Source organism: Electrona antarctica (assembly GCF_951216825.1).
Source record: "Electrona antarctica genome assembly, chromosome: 9".
Lineage (NCBI taxonomy): Eukaryota > Metazoa > Chordata > Actinopteri > Myctophiformes > Myctophidae > Electrona > Electrona antarctica.
In genome coordinates, this window is record NC_136790.1 from 20784521 (window position 1) to 20802409 (window position 17889).

Genomic DNA, 17889 nt, shown 5'->3' on the forward strand with positions numbered 1-17889 from the left:
AGAGCGGCTGCTGTCCTCCGGTTGATACAAGGCTGGCTGACATGATCAGCCGTCCATCCTCTAAATCTCGGCCAGTTTCTGACACGGACTTGTGGGTGTTTTGTCTCTGGTGATTCCACTGTCAAGGATTTCAAAAGGAACTGAGTCGAGAGGGGCCAGGGGCAGGGAATAGTGACAGCAGAGCAGCGTTTAGCCCCTTCACACCGGGTTCAGCTAATTTTGCAACTGGAATCTTTCTTTGGAATCCCTGGCTTCAAACTATGGATGGATTTAAGGCGCAGGAGTGAGTCCGCTGGGGCAGGCAGTGATACGGACTGAGCCCTCTTTCTTCTTAACACATTGCTCAGGTAAGGGTGTGGGACTTTAAACTGGCATCGCTCTGGTGTTCTGGGATATGGTTTATTATCCATATATAGGTGAATGTTAAATGTGTAGGAGATTTATAGGAGATTTATGGCATGGCTGTGCTTGGTTTGAGACATGAGAAGTGGGAGCCCCGCAGCCTAATCACAATAAACTGCCTGAGTCTGATTGGTGTGATACTGTAAACTTCATGTGGCTACCGGTATATGACTCGATGACAGGGGTGTGCAGCTGAAGTGAAGTGTCAGAACCCAAGGTGAGTCATAGGTACTGTAGATAAGCATACGGTTTCCCCTATTTGATTGGTCCCTATAAGTTTTCATCACATTAAATGTGCTGAAAACTTAGGGACCAACATACATTTTATGTAGGGCAATATTTCACTCAACAGTCAACAACAATGCATATACAGTAGCCTATGAACTGCTGTTTGTTGATCATCTCTAGTAGGCTCCATGTAGGCTAGCACTGTCACATAAAAATGAAGCGAGAAAGAGTAGCCTACCATGGTTTGAGCAATAACGAAGTTATCCATCCATACAGTAAAGCTTAGCCTGTTTATTTTTAATCGATGTAGCAGGTGCAGCAGATGAAGTTTATCAGCGTGCAGGTGTCTGCATGCAGTATAGGCAGGCGCTTTTATCTCAACGCTGTGTGAGACAGCCTACATGAAAAGGATCCAGCTTCCACTTATGCAGGTGTTAGGAGTATCTAATTATGCAGAGCACAACGTGTAATTGTTAATTTAGCGTGTAGAAGAAGAAGTAGAAGAAAGAAAGAAAGACAGAAAGACAGAAAGAAAGAAAGAAAGAAAGACAGACAGAAAGAAAGCTATCCATCATTTTTTCAGACCTCCCAAAATAAGTATTACACAATTTCCATACGGACAGTCGGACACCAGGTGGGTACAGCATTTGAGCAAGAAAAAAAAAAGTGCAAATAGTATGTAACTGCAGCAACAACAGTTCGGTCCTATGTTGTTTGAGTAGCACACGCTTTATTTTACATAATAATGTACATAATCAATATCTTCTAAATTGTGTTCATGTTTATTTTGGTCTGGCCAGAGAGGATGACCACATCAGTGTTTGTTTGGAGTAGCCTTAATGTATGCGTGTTGACTGTCGCAGAAGAACAATCTGAAGCATACAGGTTTCCCAACATGAATGCAGTTTGGCACAGTAGAGGGGCAACGGTAGGCTATTATTAAAGGGGGAAATCTACTCATGGGAAAACTGCACACAATTCCACAAAACAGCGGATTACAGTGGATTTAGTGCAGGAGAAGGGATTACATGTGCTGTTAATAATTAGATGCTTAATTTTTGAACATGGAATATTAAGCAGCCTATCTATGTTTGGCTCAGTCTCAGATTTGAATGTCATTTGAGGGCATGACATGTCCAATTGTTTGGTAAAGCCTTTAATCTCAATAACACATCAAAACACATTGTGCTATAGCCTATGCAAACATGAAATATGACATTATTTGCTTACATTTGCAAAACAAGTGCATTTGAATCCAGTAGCCTAACATGCTGAAAATGGAAATAATGAATGGTTAATGCATCCTCCTTTGTATATGCACATTTCCCAAGACAGAAGTTCATGTTAAACAGATGTCCTGGCTCATGTATATCCATTCCTAATAGATGATACAGGGGTTGGAATCAGGTTGGTCTGTGGTCCTTTAAATTAACGCCAAAGGTGATTTATAGGCCTACCATAGCCTTAACCCATTTTGACCTGAGATCAGATTCTAAAAATGTCTGTTTGAAAAAGCTATGTTTCTATGTCAGTCGATTTTTCAAAAATAGCAGACCTACAAGCCACTCGATGAGCTTGTAGATCTGCTATTTTTCAATAGCTAAAGCATAACATAATGCTAACACCAAAAGGGGTTAACTGTGCCACTGGTGATTAGCTGTTGTGTCCATATTCCAACATGCAGAGACTATTAGGCTACAGTATGTCCATGCATTGGTCATTAGGTTATTATTACTATATAAGACACATCTAATAGATGTTGTAAAGACCTGGACACAGAGCTCAGAAGAAAGATGGCTGGGGGTCTGGCAGTGCTTTTAAAGTTCCCTCCGTGGGAGCCTTTTAATGCACAGTCTGGAGGAGTGGAGCGAGGTGCTAATAGCATTTGGAACAGAGGAGTATGTCATTATTCACGGTGATGAGGGCTGAGGCGTGTCTCCATATGCCGGCCCTCAGCACCCATTAGGTAATCATTAAACTAATCTCTTAGGTGGCTTCCCAATAGAGCCTGTCCGATACTGGATTTTGGTGGCCGATACCGATATTAGGGAGTGAACTTTTTTTTATATTGAGATAGATGTGCACAGTGCACACACGCATGGACAGAGACAGACACATGTTTTGCAATGACCCCTCAAATGTGTCAATCAAAGATGTGCCAAAGCTATACTGTACAGTATGTATAAAGGTGGCAGTATATTTGACACTTGAACCATAAACTGTCCCAAGACGACACCAGTGCACTGAAACACTGTACATTTATGTGGGCATTTAATCATTGAAAAATAAATGTAATCATTTCTAAATGACTCCAATGATCTTTTTCTGCATTATGTTCTGTAAAAAACAAGTTGTAATAACGTTGTAAATTGTAATATCGGACAACATGAACGTCGATGCCGATATCTGTTATAGCTCTGTGATAGTCCATCGATATACCAGTCAGGCTGTGTTCTCCAAGCCTTTGAATAGTGGCAGCTCTGTAGAACATTCAGTACTGTGACACGGTGCTGCGATTTTATTAAAGGGGAGCTTTGCCAAAATGTATGCTTCTGTGATAATCCTCACCAGCCTACGTACATATACATTTTGTCATAACGCGTAAATGTACATACTGTACAGTATAGAGGCTGTAATTAGGCAGATGTTGTAGCAGTCAGCACACACAACACATTGAGAAATGTTCTGCTCTGTCTGATGTCGTCTTCGAAAGAGAACGATAGTGCATTTTGGGAAATACAGTCCAATATAGTTTCAAGTTACTAACTCCGGATACAGGGATTGATAAATGCTTACGCAGGACTCTTTGACAGTCTTGTGTATTTATCTTAAATCTTTGGTTTGCTACGAGTGTGTGTTTTAATCTAGAATGATTAAGAACATTCTGACCAGACTAGGCTTGTGTTTATCAGAGTTTGGGTGATTTTGGGAGAGCATCCTTAATTGTCAGTCTCCCTGAAGACCAGCTTTGTCTTTCTATGCTTTTCGTTAGTTCTTTAGTTTTACTTTATTTCTAATTTGTCTGTTTTTTTCACACAGCACTTACTTCCAATCCTCAGATTTGATATCCCAAGTGTGGATGTGAGTAAATAGCTGACTGTGAAGAAAGGCGTCGCAGAAAATTCGACATCGATAATGTGATGATGACCAGGCATTAATTGTACATTTCACTCAACTAGGACAGTCAAAGTTCAGAAGATCGTATCACTTTACTGTAATATAGCTTTTAAGAAAAAGAGAAGACAACACAATATCTATAGTCTCATAATGATGGTATTGATATTCCATTGATATATTGCCTACCTCCAGTTTGCATTACACTAACCATTACAGAAAGCTGAGTCTCATCACTTTAAAAGTGGAGCTAACAGCTGCCCATCCCAGGGCTATGCAAAGATCAATGTAATCAAATCTATTTATAGTACAGGTGTACACTCAACTCTATGCGCTAAAAAATACAATACAAAGACTACCACACACTTTAGGCCAAACAAAAGCTAGTGAAAATGTGTTGTATGATTTAACATAGAGAATTCCAGAGCAGGACCATGACCATAGTATGACGTGTTGCTTGCCCAAAATAACTGATCTACAAACCAAAAACGCATTGTGATGTGACATGTTGTTAGCTTGTATATCAGTTATTTTTTTTAGCAAGTGACATCCTCAGTACGTGGTGGACTATAGATTAAGTTTATCTGTCCATAGTGACGATCAGGTCTCCCTCCTTTCATGTGCAGACTCAGACCTGTCATGTCCTGGTTGCTGGCCGTGTGGATTAGCCTGGGCTTCCTGCTGCTGTGCCAGGCCACTCTCTACCAGACCATCCAGCAGCACCATGTTGCCCGGCCCGGACGCACAGACATCCTCACCCTGGGTAGGTTCTCTGTCTCTAATATCTGCTGCTGGGTCTGTATGTGATGAATTGATAGAGTACCAAGTCCTGACGTCATTCGTTCATCACCTGGGTAATTTCTCTATGGAGAATAACATTGGGTCCAAAAATAAACCAAATTGTCCCGGCGCTATTGTCAGGGAGGTGGCTCGGTATTGTTTCAGATAGTCAGTGAGTCACTCATATTTGATACAGTCTGTTACTGCCGAAAAAAGGAATTAATTCGGTGGCAGTGACGTTAGCGCTTTCTCGCCGTCAGTTGATGCTTCATATCCAGGAGTCAAAGGCCGCGACATTATCCTTTGTTTATTTTTTTAACACAGTTCTTATATGACGCGATTAAACACGTCTATGGGGATTCAGAATGGGGGGGGGGGGGGGGACAGTGACCCTGGTAGGATGCGTAAATGACGCCGGTCAGACTTCGGTGCTCTATTGAAACCCCAGGTATCAGTCGCTCTGTTGTTACGCCAGATGTCATGGTGTTGTTGGGTGTGGCAGCAACGGCCTGTTTTGTCTAATATACACCCCCAGCATGGGGCCTGCTGCAGTGATTCAGATTGGTATGCTAGTGCAGCACTGTGTTATTCACTCTGCTTGGCACCATGGGTAAGCATGCAGCACAGAGGATGGTTACGAGTACATGCTGCAAATGTTGTGTTACTTTATGGTACGGTATACACCGTCCAATCCAGTTGTTCTAGTCTGAGATGGACTCGTATGGGTAAAATGATGATTATCTCTCTATGTATGATTACTATTCTTGCAGTAACAATGTTCATATTAGGGATGGGATGATAATCATTATTATCGTGATTAAAAAACCCGCTCACAATAATCGTATCGCAGAGATTTTAATTAATTTGTGAAATCGTCCTCCGTCATACACTAGGAGTTAGGTGCAAATTCAGCACTCTGTAGGGCTGACCTGTAGAGAGCACATTTTAGCACGCTCTTATCTCACTCGAAATCGATCCGCCAAAATGAGCAGATCCACAAGCTCACAGTGTGTTGCAACGCGCCGCACGCAAGCTTGTAGATCTGCTGACGAAAGTGTCATTTTAAGTTTTAAGCATATTTTGCTAATCGTGACGTGTAATTTTCATATGATCCCATCCCTTGATCATATCCAAGCATACGTCTATGTGTTATTATTACAAGACCGCTCTATACATATACTGTGATGTTGAGTCTGAACTTCAGCCGCTTTTTGTGTCAGAACTTGTGATTCCCCGGTAAACCCGTTGGACAAAGAGCACGTTTTAGCGGTGCAAGGGTATATTTTATGGGTGTAGAGGGGATACGCTTGACTGCAGCACCCTGAATCTATTCGGAACGCTGTTACACGCACAACCTGCTTCAGGCGAAAATCCCCAACTCTATTACCATGGCTTACATGGAAATTGCAGTCATGTATGTTTCATTTCGCAGGAAACATTCAGCAATTAAAGCGCGACGTCTTAGAGCCTTATTTACACACACTGTTGCACACAGGCGTCCTGTGCTGAAAATACAGTAGCAGAGCTAGAAGCTCTCCGTGAGGCAGTGTGTGACGTGCTGTGAGCTTGTAGATCAACCGTTTTCCCTATACGGGAAGTATATCAGGCTTTTAAACATCTCGGTTGGGTGTGATTCTCTGCTTGTGTGATTCTCTGCTTGTGTGTGTGTGCGTGCGTGCGTGGTAAAATCCTGTTAATTTAGAAATGGCAGAGAATGCCCTGGGTGTGTTAATTTCAACACTGACAGTGTGAAACATTGTTTTTCCATTATGTCTCTGTGTGGGTGTGCATGCCATGTGTGTGTTAGAAAACCAGAGGCAACGGTTTCCTGTAAGCCTTTAAGTATTGCCTCTGAAGCTGCTGATGGTAACAGTATTCCCAAAACCCCTCCCAAAGACCAGAGCTCAACCCCAAAAATATCTAAGCGCCTGTTATTAGTCCATTGAGACCTGAGGCCCATTCTACAGATGTCTCCTAAATCCCAACGTTCCTGTCAGTGGTTCTTAACCCATTCAGGCCTGACGTCAAAATTTAAAAAAAATGTCTTCTAAATCATGACAATTTTCTGAAAGATTTGAGGCACATTTTAACGATTTTTCAAAAATAGCAGACCTACAAGTTCATAGCGCGGCACTCGGTGCCGCGCTATGAGCTTGTAGATCTGCTATTTTTCAATAGCTAAATTATAACATAATGTATGTAACACCAAAAGGGGTTCCCGCTCAAAATGGGTTAAACTTTTTCATATCAAGGATCCCCAAATATTTTAATATGTTACAGTGACCTTCAGAAACCAGCTTTGTGAGCTTGTAGATCGGCACATTTCTTTTTTTTGCCAATTGTTGGTTAAACATTCATGCTGTCTCTTCGCTCATCCTATCGATGTTGCATCGTGGAGCAAAAACTACAAAGATACCGTGAAGAACAGTACTGTAGTAAAAAAAACAGCCTTTGATATTTTTGAGACTTGTGAAAGTAGAAAAGATATAGCAGAACTGCAGTGATTTAAGCAGCATGTTGAAGAAATGTTTTTTAGTTTTTTATTCAGCTGACATGCATGGAATTCAAAGCCGTGATGTAGAGAGTTCTCACGCAAAGCATTCTGGTCTCGTTAATTGGAACAGAAGGGTGAGGGTACGAATGGCGAGTTCTAAATAAATATTTTAAAGCCCAGACTTTTATTTTATTTTTATTTTTTGGAAGGGTGGCAAGATGGGAGCTTGCATGGTGCTAAAGATGTATACGGCTTAATAATGTATCCTATGAATAATGCATTTGCTCTACGAAATAAAAACAACAACAACAACAATATTCTCATGGCATATAGGCCTAGAGGAGTCATCCAGGTTATGGCTGAAGAAACAATCTACTGCTCATTCTCTGCATCATGGCTTGTTAAGAGAGATCAGCTCACACATAAAATAGATGGGCACACACACACACACACACACACACACACACACACACACACACACACACACACACACACACACACACACACACACACACACACACACACACACACACACACACACACACACACACACACACACACACACACACAAATATACTACGTTTTCTTACTGAAGCCATTATGGCGTGGCATTTTCACGAGTCCCGCGGGGATGACGGCGGAGTGATGCATGCACAGTACAGAGTACACAAGGGCTCCTTGTCTCGGCCATAAAGATGATGAACACACATTGCATTTTATCAGATCTCTTCAAGCCGCCGATTTCATTGAAGTCATTACAGTCATTTATGCTTCACAGCCCCCCCAAAAAAACCTGAATAACATCATAGATGGCGTAATGAGTTTTGAAATAAATCAATTATTGTCTGTAGTGGCACATACAGAGCAGCATATCGTCGCTGTCGGGTGGAGACCTCATATGTCCAAAATTGTTACCTTTCAGGATTCTAATCTAAAAAGCAAAAGTAGCAGATCTACAGCATACTGTACACCCGGGGCCACATGAGGCCCCCACCATCAATTAATGCAGCCCGCAGGTTAATATCAGAATATCAGAAACAATTTGTATTTAGTTCCTAAAGTTAACGTAACTAACTAAATGCATTTGAAATTAAATAAAAATGTTACCTTTCAGGATTACAATTAAAAAACAGCAAAAAAAATATTTAGGATTTCAATTATTGCAAAAATAGCCGATCTACAAGCTCAAAACGCGTCGCACTGCGACGCGTTTTGAGCTTGTAGATTGGCTATTTTTGCTACGACAGTAATATGCAATATGGCCCCGCTGGAGTGAGTGTGGAAATAAAGTGGCCCTCTCCATCGTTGCCCACCCCTGATCTACAATATGTATACAAGCTCAAAACGTGTCACTTCGTGTCGCTTTTTGAGCTTGCGGAGATGTTACTTTTTATACTTTTGTGTGACATTGTAGTATAATCAAGTAAGTAGTATGGCAAGGGGAAAAACAGTATATGGAGATAAGAGGTTTATGCCCGACAGCAACGTTATGTATGCCTGTTGGTGTACAGACTAGACTATGTCTGTTTTAAAGATATGTTTTGTTGTAAAGGGCAAATCACTAAAACAAACTCTACCAAGCTCTACCTACAAAATAGAACAGTTGCAGTGGAGATGTGTTTATTCTCTACAGTTTGATCAGATCCTGACAGAAGCACTAATGGGCAAAATATATTATATTATACACTATATTATGTAATACAGTGGGAATGTTTGTAATCAGAATAACTTTGACTCCTAATGGGGTAAGAAAGTTGAAATAGCATCATTATGTTCCATATCAAAATCTTTAACAATGAATGTGAATATAACCCTAATTTAAATGTTCTAAACACTCCTGGAATGGGACTTTAAGTGCCCCCAAGGAAACATTTTTGAAATCAACAAACTGTGATGGATGACAGTGACAATTGGCACTGGCAATCTAATACATTCATTATTGCAGGATGCGTTATTAGGATATTTACCATATAATCAACATAGACACAGACACCTTGGGGCGAACACTCCTTTTCTGTCCTCATTAGACAGTAGTACGGTTTACTGTTCTGAATCTTATCTTCGTTTCTTTTTTTAGGGGATTAAGTTTCTCAGCGGCGTTAACCCGTCTAACCAGAACTGTTCTTTCTGAATTGAAATGCTATGATGAATATTTGGATTAGAATTGATTTTATAATTTGAGAAAGCTCTCTGGTTTCACTGAGGCCAGACCCTTAGATATAAATAGATGGTTCTATGTAGGACTTGGACAGACAGAGAGAGAGAGATAGAGAGAGAGAGAGATATGTCCATGTGAGATAAATCCTTTGCCTCGTAACGCTTGACTGTTATCAGAATTCAGATGTAATTTAATGGTCTTTTGATTATAAAGCAAACCGTGGAATAGAGTTGATGTGTAATGCATTACATATGTCGAGGTAGATGAATCCGTTCAATACCTTAATTTATGAAAGGTGTGAAATACTGGGCTCTAACCTCCTATTGTGCAGATAAAACAATTGAACTCTCGAACAGATAAAGTTCTGTATGTTTGATATCTGTCTTCAAAACAAGCTTAATGGTACGATTGACACAAGCAAAAATGCCTGACAAAAACGCTGCCATGCATCTTGCCATGCGTTTTCCTGCCATTCCGATAGCGTAATGCAACAGCGATATTTCCTCAGATGTTGCCATATATGTGACGCTCTTTCTAGAGTGAGTGACAGTTTTAGGCCCATTTCTTGAAATAATGCACTGTGACTTGGAATGCGGCCGGCCAGGTTCCGACGCCTGTTTGTGTGAGTGAATGACAATAAACGCTCACACACCCTCACCCTCCCACGTAGCCAGCGATGCACGGACGATGGGGTTGTGTGGATATCTGAGCGGGGGGGAAATGAAGGTCATGTTCAGCTAGGTAAAAATGTAATCCTCAAGCCTGTTCAAGCGTCTAACAATGTTTGAGGATCCGGCTTATCTGCCTCCCGCAACACTGAGCTGAGGGTGCATACCAAAAAATGTGACGCAGGAGATAAGGTTTTTTCGTATTTGTTTATTTTAGTATTTCGGTGACAAATCGGGGCCATCGTGGCCGGGGCGTTGATTGAGTAACGAGTCGCCTGACTGCCTCGTCACCTGCTCAGGAAGCGGCGCCGCTCCTCTTCCCATGAGCCCTTGCTCCGTGCAGCCTTCCCCTGCGTCCCACTCGCACGGCACAGAGATTGATGGCGGTCTGATTCCGGGCAAGCCAAGTCTGGTCTCTCAAGAAATAATCCACTACATTGACAGATGAGCCGAATGTGACATGACACACAAGAGCCCAGCTCCTGCACTCTCCTCACCTGCCAAGACTGTTGCCGCAGTAACCAGGCCACTGGATGCGTGCGTGACATTGGACCGCGCCACCGCCCGCCCAGCCAAAACGTCCGCAGGAATTCGTTCTTCCGTCGTTGGCAGAAGTTAGCGGCAGATTTGATTCCTTGTTAGATTCAAATTGAAAGTATACTCCCCAGATGGGATGGCCACTCAGTGTAACATTGTGTTTCAGTTACACATGCCAGATATTTATTTACCCGTGTTTGGCCGAGATATGCATGGCCATATTTATTCTGCAGCCATAATACCCAGAGGGGTGCTGTCTGTTTTATTAGGACTCTGACAGGGCAGTTTAAGCTCGTCTCCAATCTCATAGTGCAGGAGTGATTCCCGTTCCAAGGTATAGATAGCATCAGCACTTAAGAAGGAGCTGTGTTGTCAACATTTAGTGTAACCAAAGACCAGATTTTTTTCAGCCATGATGACAAGACAATGCTCATGTTAGGTGCTACTCATATAAGCTAAGCTATATCTCTCATATGTTATTAATAGCAACTAGTGATTATGAACTCATTTCACCATCAGAATTGAATGTTGGCTCACATACAGTACTGTATCATTGCTGGGGGTGAACATTTCACATTTTTTAGTTTTCAGGAAATGGACAAAAACAGATTGTGTTCCAATAGATAAAATTATAGATATTATTTTAACCACTTTCAATAAATTGTTGGTTGAAACCACCATGTTCAACAAGTTGTGTTGAAATACTGAAAGCCTGTTCATTTATGAAAGAAAAACATAAAATGCTTCCTGCCCAACACCAATAAATTATGTTACCTGCCACATTGGTAAAATAATCGATGTCTTCATCAAAATATGGCATGAGATCTTACTTGGCTGTTAGTTGCAGCCTTTAGCATACTTACTATTTGCCCCAGAGAAAAACAATTTAATGCTCGACAAAATGGACATGATGATGTAACAAAAAAGACAGCAGTGGTGCCACACTTTAAAGCATTGATCTGAAATAGCTTGTAATGACTAATAATAATCACTGAGGATTCAAAATCGTTTTAATGAGCTTAATGTTCACTGTGCCATAACATTCCCTCAGTTTAGACAGAAGACTCACAAGGCGGAAATAAAACATAATTACTTTGATTAGCCAAGAGTCAGAAATATCAAATGGCCAAACGATTTAGTGCAAACAAGATGTGACTATAGGCGATGAAGTCAACTTTAAGAGATGCACATCTGCTTTATAGAACCGTACGGTACCTGTCAAACATGTAATGATGGGTCTGATGCTCTATTCAAGCTTCAAATTACTTCTCATCTCTAGATTTAAGGGTTTGGATTTTCCGTGGAATGGAAGGTCTGACAAGTGATACGTGGTGTTGAAGTGAACCTTGAACTTGGTGTGGGATAGCTGGTTGTCGGTAAATGAGGACTGGATAGGGTTCCGGAAACACACATTTGAACACTGTGTGAATTGATTTTTCCATTGCCATGCGGATGGCTGCCTGGGAAGATGGATGATTATTCTGGCAGAGTTTGAGATCGTTTGGCAATTAGCTTCACAGGCTTAGAACCCACTGCACATGGTGTTTCAACTTGGAAGTTATTTTCATATTTCTCTGACTCCTCATCCGTATGGCTTAGAGTTAGTGGCTCTCGCTGCAATCTGCACCAAAACAGGAAGATAATATGCACAATATGCATAATATGGAAAATGGTCTGCATTTATATGGTGCTTTTTCTAGCATTTTCAAGCACACAAATGTGCTTTACAATTTGCTTCCCATTAACATTATGTGTTACGTGGTACACATTCACACACTGATGGCAGAGACAGACAACAATCCAAGGAGTGGTTAGGGGGTTCAATGACTTGCTCAAGGACACGTCAACATGCAGCGAGGCAGAGCCAGGGATCGAGCGGCATACCTTCCGGGATCCCAGTTGGCTGCTCTACCTCCTAAGCCACTGCTGCCCTAAAGTGTAATATAGATTATGTATTTACCTAGCTTGTCGGTCTAAGTAAGTTGTGTCTGGTGTTTTATACTGTATATATATATGGCTTTGGCACTCCACCAGAGGGAACAACGTGTTATAGTGGGTGCATTTATAGTAGCGCTACCCAAATAACATTACTGTAATAGGCCTCTCATTGCTTTTGTTTTGACATTAATCTGGTTAATTTTACATTCCCGATAAATTGGGGGGACTAATTAATGTGAGAATTGATGGTGGAAACAGAATTCAAATAAACAGCACTCAATGAATTCGCACACAGTGAATTTGATTTTTGCAAAGTGGATAAAGGAACACGGGAAAATAACTAAGTACTAACATAAGTACATACACTTGCAAGTCACGCACATGCACGTACGCACACACACTCGCGCACACAGGCAGGCGCGCAGGCACGTGCGCAGGCAGCACACAGGCAGCACAGTCAAAAGTAGCTGATATACTGGACAGGATAATGGATTTTAAAAGATGTTCATCTCCCGATGGGAACTCACTTCTTTAAATAACACTGAAATAGTTCGAGAATAACAAAGATAGTGTGACATGATGTGGCATTCAGAAACATTAACGTTTTGATGCTGTCTACGATGTGAGCACTTTTGGCACGAGCAGAAAAACATAACTCCTTCAGTCTCGCTTCCCTGTAGGTTTGAAATGGCTTTGAAAGCAGCTTTCTGTGGGCTTTTGGTAGAGGACTGGTCTGCTCTGCTGCGTGTTACACACAGGACGTCCTTCATGGTAATGAAAGCAACCTTTAAGAAAAAAATGTGGCGATGACGGGGTGATCATTCCGGTGTAGACCATCACTCTCTCTGCCTGACCACTTCCCTGTCCTTTTTTTCCTTCTGTGAGCCCCCCACAACCCCCCTTCCATCTCCTCGTTTCTATCAGGCCCTCAGACGATTTGTCATGGATCAGATGAGACCATTTGTCATGGATTAGTGCACTTAAATGCCTGTGTGATAGTGGAAGCAGTCACTGGAAAAGCTTTAGGAATCCTATTACACTGCTGTTTATGGCCGGCAGGGGGAAGGGAGGACTGGAGGTTGAACGTGCACTTTATGTGAGCTTTGTACATTCCGTGTACGTCTTCCACACACACAACCAGCGATTCGCCCAGAAGTGGGCTTCCGTTTGTGTTGCTCAGTTGGAGATGTTGACCGCTGTATGGGTTTTAACCACATACAACCTATTTCTACAACTTATCAAGCTTATAGTTCCGCTATGTTTGCAATCTTCCTACTAGAGATGCTAGATTGAAAGGTGATGTGGCATTAGCTCGATGGACGGTCCATTAATCAAAAATACCATTGGTCCGACGGCACACATTATAACTAAGCTTAGCCTAACCTTAACCTCACAAAAACAAGAACTAAACCTAACCTCACAGACAACACTAATCTAACATTTGTATTGAGACGTCCTGACTAATGGTCATCAGTTTATTGAAAAGTGGAAAATATATACAGTAATGTACAGTATATTGCAACTGCAGCACCTACAGTTTCTGCTAACCACGCCCAATCACTGTGAGTTTTCTCATCACCTGACAACAAGACAGGCGTGCCGACAGCGGGTCAGTGTCATTATTCCGACGACGTATTATTCTGACGGCGCGTTGCTCAGACCCGCCCCATTACTAACCCTGCCCGTAACCCTAACCCTAACCGCATGCGAAGCCACGTTGTCGGACTAATGCGCCGTCGGAATTACGAGCGAATCCCGTCAACAGCAAGGCCCTGATGATTGTGAGGTGGCGTACCCAAGCCAGCTGGTAGACAAACGATTACCAAAACAAAATGTGGCATGACATGTTTCTTGTTTCATTGGAATATTGGGTATTTTCATCTTCTTCTTCCGGCTTAGAGCAAACCTCACATTCTTTCTAGGTCTCTGCAGGACACTTAAACACCCGTGTCAGTGGAACAATTGAACGATCATTAGTATTTACTATTTACAGAACATTTCTCTCATCACCACCGCCTCACTGCTCAATGCCTCGTTTTGAATTAAATTAAATGGTTGTAGAATAGATCCTGTTCTCCCATCTCCTCCGAAAGTTGGTTTGGTTCATTTCTCCTCTACAATTTACAATTCAGGCATTTTTCAGACTATCCAATATCCAGAATGACAAGGTGCGAGATCAGAGTAAATGGCATGCCATGAACCCTAGTCAACACATGACAGGATACATAAATAGAGTGCAAATACAACAATCGGGTGCCATGCTACACAGAAATGATGGTAAACAACACCAATCCAGTCTCTAAACAACATGCTGACATACATAGCATTTGTGGACAAGCTATTATCTCTAAATAACATTTGCATAGTATAACTTAGCCTGATTTACCACGTTTGGCAGTTTTTGTTTCTCACTTAAAAAAAACATGCCGAACATAGTGAATAAGGCTGGATCCCAGGCTAAATATAACTAGCATCTATCCAAAAAGGTGATTCAAGGGGAAGGACAAAGGTGTTCTATGGTTGGAGCTGGAGTCGGAAGAGGTGAGTTTTTAGACGTGGAACAAATCAATCTGCAGTCTTGACTGTTGGGGTGAGGTACGTCAATCCACAGCCTGCCAGGAGTGAGAAGATTCAAGGATGCTTGGAGTGTTGGCCAGGGTGTTGTAGTGTATTGTTCAGTGGTAGCTGATCTATGTGGAATCATGTCTTGAAGGCACAGCCATGCCCTTGTAGGTCATCGCCAGTGTTTTGAATTGGGTTTTGGCAGCAACTGGAATCCAGTCAAGGGAATGCAGCAGGTTATACACTACAGCAGGGGTTCTCAACCCGTGGGTCGCGACCCCTCGGGGGGTCGCCAAATTATTTTAGGGGGTCCCCAAATTATTTAAAAAAAATAAATAAAAAAATAAATATTTTCACGATTTTTCAAAAATAGCAGACCTACAAGCTCGTAGCGCGCCACTCGGTGGCGCGCTATGAGCTTGTAGATCTGCTATTTTTCAATAGCTAAATTATATCAATGCTTAAAACACCAAAAGGGGTTCCCGCCCAAAATGGTTTAAGGTTATTGTAGCAGTCAATTTATATTGGGGGTCGGGAGGGGGCGGGGCGGGGGTCCCGAGACATTGCCAAAGCATTTCCGGGGGTCCCCGGCCAAAAACGTTGAGAACCCCTGCACTACAGGTACAAGCAGCAAGTGTTGTACTGTAACTACTTACTCACTAATTACTGCTACACAAAGTAACTTTATTCATTTATTTGTTCATATGTATTTATTTGTTTACCAGGGACAGTGCACATTAATGAACAAGTTGGTTTTCACGTTCCATGTAAATGAGCCAGACTTAGCCTGAAGCAAATTTTCATCTAATCCCATGAGCAGCTAGGCTATTAAAAAGTAGTGATAACTATTCAGACAAAAACAGACAATACAGGACAAGTAGACATACAAGAGACAGAACAATTACAGTAAACTCTGAGAAATGACACCAGTGACAAATGGAGCTGATAATTACCGTTATTTTAGTTACTTTATTTTATTTATTTATTTAGCTTCAAAATGAATGTATACATTCAACAGGAATCATGTTCTGCCTGGTTAAAAAAACGAAAAACTAACGTGGCAGCAGGGGCCGCAAGACTGCTAACAACAAAACACAACAAGAACAACAATACTGGATATGACGTGAAAAAATTAAATACATATAAGTTATGATAATACGGTAATGCAAGCAATGCAATTACTTAATGCAATCCCCATGAGAAATTCCTTTAACAGAAAATAATGGGGGGAATATCATAGGCTCTGGTTTTACAGAATGTCCAATAATTACAGTGTACAGTCTAAGATACATTTGTAAAGTGCGCTATATTGCTCAGTAACGATTTGAGCAAGCTACATGATTTCAAATGCATTTTGGAGGCATTAATTGGAAAACGTGAATGTGTGCCGTGGCACTCTGGACAAGTTGAAGAAGGGGTTTTTGAGTGAGCATGCAGGCAGACCAGCAAGGAGGCAGGAGTTGAATAATAGTCAAGTCTTGAGATGGCTCTCTCAGGGAATGCAGTAAAAAAACAACAACAACAACAACAACAGATGAACCTGGAAACAAATAAATAAAAATAAAATCATGGTGTACTCTACATGACACCAGCACCTCTGTCTAGCACAGCATATTTTGCGAATACCTTGCGAAAATGGTGTTTTCAACCATATCCTGCTCCATATTATGTAAAGTGCGTTACCTCAGTCCAAAATAGTTTACCTCAGCCACCTGCAATGTGCCACATTCAATTCATACTGAACTATTTGCAGGCAGCATGAAAGTTACTATATCATGGAAACATTAGCATGTTTATTCATACAGTGACTTTAGAGCTCCTCCATCACCTCTAGTCCCCCCAAGCCCTCTCTCTCCTGCTCGCAGATCGCTGGGCTCAAATAGCTTGCTTATGTTAATGGAGCAAGGAGACAAACAGCTAGGTAATTGTAATGCAGCAGAGGCACTTTGCACCATCATTTAGAACCACCGCAACGTTGCTCCATGTTGTGTTTGCAGACGACTTACTCTCAGCGATTCGCTCACCTGGTGACAGAGTCATAACGGATTGGCTTAACCCGTTAAAACCGCAAAAGCATCTCCGTCATTTAATTTGAGATTTCTTTAGAAATACGGAAATGCCAAGTGCCACATTACGAGCTTGTATAGATCTGCCATTTTTTTTTAATTTTTTTTATTGTGAACATTTGTGCAAATCTTATGTATTTTTAAAGCAATTTGTTTTAATCTCTCATCTTTGCTTCCGAGGTTCCCCGGAACAAAATATTTAGAGATTTGGGTCGGTGGTCAAATACATATAATATTGGGGTTCCTTGACATGAAACATGTTGAGTACCACTGTACCACTAGGGTTTCTGAGGCTACTGTACCACTAGCAACATACTTTTTTCAGAAAACTGTTCAACAACGTTTTAATCAGCATCAGATCTTATTGGGTTAACTGCAGTACCACTTTAATTTGAAATCAATTCACTTGACTTTAAAATGTGTGTGCACCCATAATATACACTACATTACTTGGTGACTTATGAATAATGAAACAGGCCGCATTCTCAGTATGCAATTACGTCACGGTAATAACTAACAATAACAAGCATTTTGACTCCTGCTGCTTTTTCATTTTGACCTCAGCAAGTCAATGTTTTTCCCTCCATTTTCATGTCCTTGTCTGCATTTACCCCCCACCCCCACCCCACACTCCCTCGTTCCTTTTTCCTTTGCCCATTTATTTATACCCCAAAAAGATTATATTTTTCCACATTTCCATAATGTTACCAAGGTGACTTGGGTTTTTTCGGTTCGCTCAATAACATTAACATTAATGTATAAGCGGGAGACATGGGAGCGAAAAAGGATTGCGAGGCTTGGAATTATGGAAACAAAAAATCCTCTCGCTTGAATATCACCCCCGCTTGTCAGGCGCGTGATTGAAGCAGTGTCTACATTTTCCATCCGGAGTGCTCTGTCAGCAGGAGCTGAGTGAGGTCTATTTGTCTTGTCTGATTTATA

The 17889-nt window shown here is 41.5% G+C and overlaps 1 protein-coding gene across 1 annotated transcript in view; it reads left to right on the forward strand.

The window, feature by feature from the left end:
• Positions 1-214: 214 nt before the first annotated feature.
• Positions 215-17889, forward strand: part of tafa1b (TAFA chemokine like family member 1b) — a gene marked incomplete at its 3' end in the record, with an annotated part of 189097 nt that continues 171422 nt past the window's right edge. Inside the window, exons 1-2 of the mRNA XM_079510870.1 lie at positions 215-347; positions 4371-4507. Coding sequence (XP_079366996.1) covers positions 4384-4507 — 124 coding nt within the window. The 5' untranslated portion in view covers positions 215-347; positions 4371-4383. The remainder of the gene's footprint in view (positions 348-4370; positions 4508-17889) is intronic.